The 10157-nt window shown below is 36.1% G+C and overlaps 2 protein-coding genes across 2 annotated transcripts in view; one reads left to right on the top strand and one right to left on the bottom strand.

The window, feature by feature from the left end:
- Positions 1-3493: 3493 nt before the first annotated feature.
- Positions 3494-7112, top strand: LOC141427472 (coiled-coil domain-containing protein 12). The gene is made up of 3 exons (XM_074086973.1): positions 3494-3828; positions 3909-4029; positions 6847-7112. Exons 1-3 carry the CDS (start codon positions 3680-3682, stop codon positions 7054-7056), a joined length of 480 nt encoding a protein of 159 aa, XP_073943074.1. The 5' UTR covers positions 3494-3679; the 3' UTR covers positions 7057-7112.
- A 109-nt stretch (positions 7113-7221) lies between these two features.
- Positions 7222-10157, bottom strand: part of LOC141427470 (putative carbonic anhydrase 3) — a 43578-nt gene continuing 40642 nt past the window's right edge. The window contains exons 6-7 of the mRNA XM_074086970.1: positions 9871-10098; positions 7222-9053 (exon numbers count right to left, since the gene is read on the bottom strand). Coding sequence (XP_073943071.1) covers positions 8790-9053; positions 9871-10098 — 492 coding nt within the window. The 3' untranslated portion in view covers positions 7222-8789. The remainder of the gene's footprint in view (positions 9054-9870; positions 10099-10157) is intronic.

Raw genomic sequence — 10157 nt, 5'->3', positions numbered from 1 at the left:
GTTTCAATATTTGATAATTTCTTCTTATATAAACTCGTTGCCAATATATGTAAGTATAGATACTTAACAAGTTGTTGCCTGCAACTTATCGTCTTCGACAAATTCGTACCTATATCGCTATCCGGCGGGAACTACGGGTTCCATCTTCTAGGATAAAACAATCCTAGTTATTGAAGGGTCCACGGAAAGAACATGCCTAGTCACCTTTTTTTTTAATTTTGATTTTAATCTCTACAGCTCACAAAGTACTATGACTTACCATTGAATTAAATAATCTGAAAACAATAAAAAATCATTTTTTTTCTTTTGAATAAATGGTAACCATAGTAATTGTTCGTGATGACTAACTTTCAAACCGCTATAACTCAAAAAGTTGCTTAGGTGACTAGACACGTTCTTTCCGAGGACCCTTCAATGTCCTTTTTAGGGTCTTAACAATCTTTTTACCTTTAGTCTAAATCGTTTTAGCGGTTTAACCGTGAAGAGTAACAGACAGACAGACAGAGTTACTCTCGCATTCATTATAATAAAGGAGGACGGCTAGTCTTTGAAATCGTGTCTGTGAAATTACCTCTCTGCTCTCACTCAAGTAGGTACCTAAGTATTTGGTCGAATTAAATTTTTGACTGGTTGACACAATGATTTAGAGCAATCATTTTCTTCAGTATAGGTACTCGGACCTACTTCCTATTCAGTACAATTTTTCAAAATATATTTTTGCAGATGTAATTTAACAATCGACCCCCAGAACGCTAGCACGTAACACATATTCTCGCCTTTCCTTTCTATGTTTACTCTACTGAGTTAAGTAATGAACTAAAACAATTACTTTGCTCACATGCGGCTTAATGCAAAAAAATGTGTGTTCATACAGTTTCTCCACCTCCTCACTGTAAGAACACACACAAATCACACAAACCCAACTATTACCACCACCACACTACACTGACGCTCCTACTGAGTAACCAAAAATCGGCCAAGAGCGTGTCGGGCCAAAAGGTTCTACCCTGTAAGGCTACTACGAAAATCGAAAATCAAAGTTCGTATGGTATCATCCCTCTCACTCTCGTATAAAATAATATTAGCGTCAGCGGGACGGTACGATACCCTAGCCCTGTAGCCCTGCTGGTACGTGATTCAGTTTCCTTGACTGTACGACAAAAAAGATATTTTTTACGAAAATTGTCCATACCGCCTAAGCTGGTGTGCGCTATTGTGCGCAGTGTGGTGGGCTGCTACTCAGCTCAGCAGGTGCGTGCCCAGTAGTACGTACATGACTTCACGTACTCGGGTGGAACCTTTGTGCTACTAATGTCATTTTGACATCCCATACATCTGCCACAGAAATCATAGCGAAATTGGTTATGAAAAAAAATTATAACAAAAAATTTAACCGACCAAAAAACTGAAAATCATTTTTTACCAGTCTGAAGTCGGTGCCTCAGCACGAGCCAGCAGGAGTGGACCTATAATCGTCTACCTTGCCTACTACCTATAGGTATACCTACGCGTATATATATTGGGCTTCAATCACTCGTGCTGGCTCGTGCTGAGGCACCGACTTCATCAGGCTGGTAAAAAAAATATTTTGTATTTTTTTTTGTAGTGGGTTCAATTTTTTGTAAAAGATCTAAGATACAATAGTTTAATGTGAACTGCTCTTCACCTTTTACGAAAAATTGCTTTTTCCGAAGCAGAGATGTTCATTATTGAGGAGTCCTGCTTCGTCACCCGTTCCATTTCACCATATGCATTACGATGAGCTTAAATTACTTAGCAACTGCGTTAAAATAATTGAAATTCAACCCGTGAGGTACTTGTTATTGAGTAGTCGCTCCGTTGGTCAAATGTGGTCTTCATCATCAGTTCCATTTCATCAAATGATGATTTTCAAGAGCAAATGTACGAGTTACTACTAAATATATTGAAATTACCATAGGTATCCCTACAATATTTGAATAGTTCCCTCGATTTCCTTAGGATCCAATCATCAGATCCTGATTTGGTGCTTATGGGACCTAATTGAAAGCATTCCTAGACGAACGAAAAAAAAATCGGTTCATAAATGAAGGAGTTCTGAGGTAACAAACAAAAAAACCGGGCAAGTGCGAGTCGGACTCACGCACCGAGGGTTCCGTACACATTTATAGTTATGTAAGTAAACGGGAATCGTGTCTTGAAGATATTTCTCGCTTTTTTCGAGTGATTTAATACATCCAGTGTATGCAGAGCCCTATACTCTTAAGCAAACGGAACCCTAAAAACAACCGAATTGATAACCTCCTTTTTTGAAGTCTAATCCTAATCCTAATCCTAATAAAACACCCTGGTAAGTACGTGATTCAGTTTACTTTACTCGTAACACGGGCTTCCTACGGACTTCCGGTAGGAAGCCCGTGTTGCTCTAAGGCATGCTACGAGCGTGATGAAAAAGCAATTTGAAAATTCTCACAATTCAAAATCGGAGACATTTTTAATCCCTCACCATGATAAACTAAAGCCACTATACTCTATTTGTTCGAAAAATAAAATTTAGTAAAATTTGAGTTCAAATATTAAAACAATCAGCAGTTTTAATGTGATTTCATTTTTTCAAGCATTATATCTCTGTTGGAAAAAATAAAAAATTAGTTACCACCTCACAAAGTTACATAATCATCGTGTCATTTAAATCATCTTAGAACAAATCCCTACTAATATTATAAATGCGACAGTAACTCTCTGTCTGTCTGTCTGCCTGTCTGTTACTCTTTCATGTCGAAACCACTGAACCGATTTTGATGAAATATGTAGGTAGTTTGAACCCCAAGGATCAACATAGGATACCTTTTATTCCGGTAGAGGGCGCCACCGCGCGATAACCTGGATCTGCGCAGACGAAGTCGCGGGCATAAACTAGTAGAATATAAACGCACGTAATGTTGTAAAAAAAAGTCACGAGATGTCGCTAATATAGTGTGTCCAATGCAGCCAATGAGGGCTATCGTTTTTTGTCTCACTAGATGGCGCACTGTTGCGTGAAGTTTTTAAGTATGGCTTTCAAAGTCCGTTTTTACGGGTGTGAAAACAAAGTTTAGATTAAAATCATATTTAATACACCTTAAAACCGTACCATACAAATATCGAGCATGCCACAGTGTTACATAGTCCCCGTTTTGTTCGGAAAAAAGAGAGGACAAAAGTTTCCGAAAGACAAAACTGTCTCAAAACACAGACATTCATTGCCCCGGAACGCATATTTGCCATAATTCATTTCAGATGTTGCAAAATATTCACAAAATTATTCTAATTATAAATAAACCGGCGTAGCTCACCCAAAAACTATGAGATTTGACATTTCGGAGACCTCACGCTACACTAGCGCCTCTAGTGGCGAATTCATACGCGATAGCCCTCATTTACAAGCGATTACAAGCGATTTTTAGAGTACCTTAAACAGTTTGCTTCCGTTAAGTTGGTTAAAATCTGCGTGCCGTGCAAATGACATTGACTGACATATGCTGTCATAGGTACTGTAAAAGTTTGTGTTTGAATATTGCATATTTTATTATAATATCTGTTAAATTTACCGAAATTGAGATTGAGAACCACGTACGTCACTATAATATCACTAAATTGCAGTTCGACGCGGCAATATTCGTTAAAAAATCTTTTGTCATTTATTATAATATAAGTTGTTATGGTGATCATGGACACAGGTGAAAGCCTTGGTAGTTTAGAGGAGCAAGCGCTCAAAAGAAAAGAAAGACTCAAAAACTTGAAAAGAAAGAACCAAAGCTCCGAGAATGTGTCGTCCGATCCGCCGACCGAAAAAATGTCGCTTCCAAAGTAAGTTCTTTTCGTTGTTATTTATAGGTTATGGAAGTTTTTGTTATGATAGCATGTAAAACTAAGAATATTTGTTGTAGGCCCAAATTTCGAAGCTACAGACCACAAGACGAGTCGCTTCTGGAGGCGAAACTGGAAGACGCATTACCGCCAGCAGTGGAGGATGAAGTCAAGGACTTATTAGAAGCTGGCAAAGAGAAGGTAAACATTGAGTATGAAACTATGACCTGCACAGATTTATTTCGAAATAATTACGTTTTCAAATGCTGCAAATGCTTACATACACAACAATCAGACAAGTTTATATGTGGATTACAAATTAGTTTGTTGTAAAGTTCATGTACACATTCATATGGTTTCTGACAGCAAATAGCAGTCAAACCTTCCTAATAGGTTCTTACCTTAAGTTTTAAACCATTTGTATGAAAGCTGCAAAGTGGTCTGAGTTGATATTAGTACAGTAGGTAATGTTTGTTTATGCATGATTAAATTGACTATTGAAGTGGATGGATTGTAACTTGGGGATATTTTGTGAGCCCCCTGTAATCCTTATTCTGCCCGATTAAGGCAATAGACTGCCCAACCTATGAAAAAAGTTCCCTTTTGAGTTGTCCCGTTCTGCTCAAATGTGCAATAGAATGTACACAATAAGTTCAAGGGATTAATGACTATAATGACAGACCTATGACAATGTAACAAACTAAAAATTCTTTCATTTTCGTATTGTTTTATACCACAGCAGTTTAACTATATTCCTGAAACAATTAGATTCAGGTTGCTTTGACAAATTTTGGAAAAATGTTTATACTGGGCCTCAGGAGGTTATACCATTTGCTGCAGAATGCTGCATGATGGAATTACTATAGCCTCTTTATTTCCATTTCAAATCACAAAACATAATCATAAGTGCATGCATTATATATTTACATTAATTATTATACTAATTATTACATATAAATTATAAAAAAATACATAACATACATGTATTTCACTGATCGAATAAAAAACTCAAAACAAAAGTGAAGTGAAACAATTACTTTGCTCATCCAAAACCTTATGATAGCTATGCTTATGCATGAAATGTATGTTCATGCAGTTTCACAAAAGTACCACCTGATTCAATAAATAAACTTAAAAATTTTATGTTTTGCACACTCTAACGTTAGATACCTACGTGTTTTCTTAGATCAGAGACTGGACTGGCGTGCCCACTGCGAAGGTCTCTGCACCCGCCTTAGGAGATTAATTTATATCTTTAAGGATCTCAGACACTCTGCGCCCCCTGAAACCCTGTTTCTGGTCTATCAAAGTCTCTGCCAATCCATCATTTCCTACTGTATTCCTGTATGGGGAGGAACCTATAAGACTGTTCTGCTGAATGTTGAAAGAGCTCAGAGAGCGATCCTAAAGGTGATGCAATTCAGAAGGAAAGACTACTCTACTAAAAAACTCTATTCCGAGTCTCAAGTACTCTCGGTAAGGCAGCTGTATATTCTGCGGGTAATATTGCGTCAGCACTCCTCTTTGCCTTTAGATGTTACTATACTTCGAAAACGTCCAAGTCATTGTGTATGTAAAATTGTCCCTTCACGCACTTTGTTTACCCGTCGCCAGTTTTCTGCTCAAAGTACGCGCCTGTATAATAAGATCCATAGATTGATCTCTATCTATACCTTTAACCAATATGAAGTCAAGAATAAAGTTAAAAGTGGTTGCTAAAATTGAATTACAGTGATACTGAGACATCTTCTTGTATCTGTAATATAGGTCATCCCTGTTGTTTATTTTTATATATTCCACCAAGTGATGTCAATTAGTTTTTTTTTTTTTCTTCTTTTCTGATAATCCCTGAGTGTTCATCGTTTTGCTATTGGTTAAACCAATTATTACCTTGTTACTTTAATTGCTTTTCATTGTACTAAAGAAAGTTATTGTACTGCCATTTTGTCCTAACATTGTATTTAAGATGTTCGAAATCGGAGAAATCATTTGCCCCTAAGATACAGGTATTTTATACCTAGTTTAGGGGACAGAACTGCTGAATACTCTATAAAGACTCTCATGTACAAACCTAATTATTGTATAGTGAACTGTAACATGCTTATGTACAAATAAATTTATTATTATTATAAATTTTTATTACTATATTGAATGACACAGTTTGTTGTATCTTAAAATATTTTTTTATAATTTTGATATTAAAGTTATTTAGGAAAATACGCAAATATTGACCATTCCCCACCCCTTCTTACCTTTGAAATTATTTACCTAAAGAAGGTGGTTTTGCTTACATAAGGATTAGCATGATGTTTAGCTTGGATAAAAACAGCTGGACTCAACTGGATTCAAATAGCGCAATCTAGAGAAGACTGGCTATCTTTGGAGGAGGCCTTTACCTGCAGAGGGGTTCTTGCAGATAACTAAATAAACATTATATTATATAAATTAAAATTTTGAAATATTACTTTAACTAAATACTAACAAAAGTAAATAAATAAAATAGGTACTAACATACTTTAAAAATTTTAGAATAATATATTTTTTTTGTCAATCCACTGCAAAGAAATAAAAGGCTTTTTTATTTTTATTTTATTTATTTAGCTTGGATTAGATGATGGTTGTATGTTATTTTTAGCTGTAATTTCTTTTTTTTTTGTTGTGCCAAAGTTTAGTAAATAAATTGATTAATACTTTCTTTCTTACAAAGCTTACTACCCATTGCTGACAAAGAAGTGGGCGAAAATGGCTTATTTCTTACTCAATATTTGAATTGCCCCTAATCTTTATATTAACTAGCCCCCTTTCTCACCATCCATATATTTGTGGCTTTGTCTACAATCATTTTCAATTTCAATTTTTTTTTTAAATTTTGTTTTCAACTAACTGTTCAGGATACCTTACACATAGTTTCAATATTCTCTTACTGTGCTTGTTGATCAGGATCACTCATACAACAGATTCAGGTTGAAGAGTGAATTATGGATTTACTGTACTAAAGAATAATTTTCTTGTTTTCAGGTGGTTCTTCAAGACCTAGATATATCTAGTCTAGCACCTAGAAAACCTGATTGGGATTTAAAACGAGATGTGGCAAAGAAATTGGAAAAGCTAGAAAGAAGAACACAAAAAGCTATTGCAGAACTCATATGGGAGAGGCTTAAGCAAGGGAAAGATGATAATTTAGGGGCCATGATCACAATGACTGATAAACCTGCTGTAGATGATTAATTACTCTGCTGTAACTAGTAAGTAAGTACTATTAATAAACAATATTTGTAACATTACTACTTATTTTATTTGACGCGCCATAAACTAAACAGGCCAAATGTCTTAGAACAGACACTAAACCAAAGCTTTTTATGAGAAAGCACTAAAGAAATAACTAAACAAACCTTTCATTAAAAAAATATATTTTCTTACATATCACAGTACATTTAATCACACTTATTAATATTTATTTTATGATTTCTATGTCTAATTTTCTCTGATATCAATACACATTATCAGTCAGTAGGTACTTATATTGCAGTACTTATGCTATAGCTTCAAATCAATTCAGTAAATATTTAAAAAACATAGTACCTAATTTATTAAGCATTATTAACAAAACCATTTTTTTCTTAATCTCTATAGTTATAGTGTAAATAATAGCTGTACTCTTCTATACAAATGATATTTATTTGATACAAAAATTTATAGTTCCAAATTGTGGATATTTGTATGTAATCATGATGATTATATCTTAACTCACTATGTACTTTAATTATTGTTTGTTTTTCAATGTGAAAAGGATGGAGACTACTTAACAGTGTTTTCTGTAGGTAATCTTTAACATGAAACTACCGTGAGACTCACTCATATTAAATAATGACCCGGATAACTCTCGTCTTAAATCGAATTTAGCTCGACATGTTCCGGGCTAATCCGTAGCCCTTCGTCTTCGGAGCAACGCGACTCAGCGGCTGCTGCAACACGCGCACTGCCACAGCAGCACTAACTCGATTTAAGACGTGAGTTTTCTGTAGGTAGTTGCCTACATTTACAATGTAGCAAAAACTTTGCAAAACATAAATCAATGAAACTCTTAAGTGCCATACCATACCATATATCAGAAGATATTTATGTGGTTTAAGCCACAGAATATGACATCATTAAGTTTAATTTGAGAACATTTAATTATTTAATTTAAAGCAAAAATTAACTTAAAAAAAATCAGAAATTATAGGATTCATTCTAATTATACCTACCTATAGAATTAATGATAATGACCATTGTGGTCGATTGATTGTGGAGTGGCGACCGTCGAGTACTGCCTTTTCGCGACGTAACGTTTGGCAGCCTGACTCATTTCGCAAACTCTAAAACTGTAAATATTTCAGGATTTATTTCAGGGCCATCGTGTAGAACCCTTTAGGTTAGGTTAGGTTAGTTTTATAAAAATCCTGAAATATTTACAGTTTCAGAAATATTAAACAGTTGGGAAATGAAAAGTTGCGAAATGAAACAGGTTGCCAAACGTTATTCGCCGAAACATTAGTAAACCGGCGACCGCATACTAGAAAGTAAGGTGTTATTAGGCCTCCTGCAAGGTGGACGGATGATCAGGTAAAAATTGCAGAAAGCCATACATTGGCTGTGGCTGCGGGTAGCACAAAGTACAAAGCCGAGAATTATGGGGATCCATTCCCATTATCAGTAGTGAATATCATTTGGCCTACGTAATGATTACTATTACATTAGTAACTAAAAATGTCATGGGAACTTTTAAATAATTAAATATTTATGTACATATGGCTGGGTTGTAGCATTATAGTATAATGCATAATGCAGCAAGTAAAAAATAAACCCATGACAAAGATAAAATATGTTCACTTAGCTTCAAACTACTTTTATCCTCAGCTGGAAATATTGTTGAGTACCTGTGTAAGTATACAGTTAAATAACTTATTTTACTCATGGCCTCACATTACTACTAAACCTACAAATATGATAAGGCTAAGGCTAAGGTACAGGCTGGCTCGTTTGAAGGGTGGGCTACCATTGCCCTTCTTCCTTCTGGAGGGTTTGGTCGTGGTGGTGTCTTCGCTGGGGTCGTCCAGTTCGTTGTAGCCGAAGTAAGTGCTGTCGATGTTGTAGAACACGGTTCTGTCGCCGATTGGTTGTATTGGACGGAAGTTGTGTCTTATTTTGCCATGTGCGGATTTCAGCTCTCTGAATACTTCGATCTGGAAAGATATTACACAGATAATTATTTACCATCAAACCATCATGCCTGTAGAACTTCCGTCAAGCCCAGTATAGATCTGCAAGAAAAATCGTTCAAGTTGCCTTACATTGCTGCGTCCGATTGACCACATCCAACCCGTTAGCTTTATAACCTCGCAATATTATGCAACTTGCACTTTCTTGGCGGGGAGCTAAACTGAGCTTAACTATTCAAATTCAAATGATTTATTCAGTAAATAGGCCGCAATAGGCACTTTTACACGTCATTTTTTTAAACTACCAGCGATTTCGGAAAGACCATCATTGCCAAGAAGAATGCGCCGCAAGAAACTTGGCAGAAATAATATATTATAATATAGTTCCTATAAAGAAAGCATTTTGAACATCAGCAAACTTAACTATAGGTATCTAACAAAATAAACGACAGTGAATTTCATTTCCTTTGTATACGGCTTTACCCATTTGAACTGCTATTGGTATTTTCAAGCTCGTCATCGTGACAACGACAGAACCGATCAAGGTGGAATTTAGAGTTTAAAAAATCAATGGGTTTTTCGCTCTTTGGATAGGTATATTACGAAAAGGCTTCTCTGTCTTGGGGTTGTGGACCTAAAACACGTTACTGTTCATTGACATTATAGCGGTAAGAGTAGTTTTTAATGGGAAAGGTTTTTCTTCGTTCCTGTTCTTACATACGCCAGGACACTTTGTCCGACAATGTCCACAATTTTTTTACGATTTCGCGAAGTGTAAATAAAATACATCTCGTGCCTCCCTATTCTATCGCACATTTATTAAACGCATGTTTTAAGTTACCTGTTCATGAGCAAGCCGCACAGGCTGTTCGAAGTCCAGCCAAGTGACGACCTCAGAACACGGCGGCGTGGTCAACGATCCGCGATACGTGAAATAGCGTCGCAAGTCGTAAGGCAGGATGTTGAGGAACGAGAACGGATGGTTCATAACCACTGACGTGTGAGGCTCGGTGACGTTGGCGAGAGCTGATGTTATCTCGTCGTAGGCTGGGTGCTGGTGGCGATCCAACTGGGGAATGACATAAGATTACTTTGTATTATGATTCGTAATAGGTAAGTACTTTAGGT

This window comes from Choristoneura fumiferana, chromosome 4, assembly GCF_025370935.1.
Source record: "Choristoneura fumiferana chromosome 4, NRCan_CFum_1, whole genome shotgun sequence".
Classification (NCBI taxonomy): domain Eukaryota; kingdom Metazoa; phylum Arthropoda; class Insecta; order Lepidoptera; family Tortricidae; genus Choristoneura; species Choristoneura fumiferana.
Note: the sequence above shows the minus strand (reverse complement) of the source record. Positions and strands in the feature narration are given on the sequence as shown.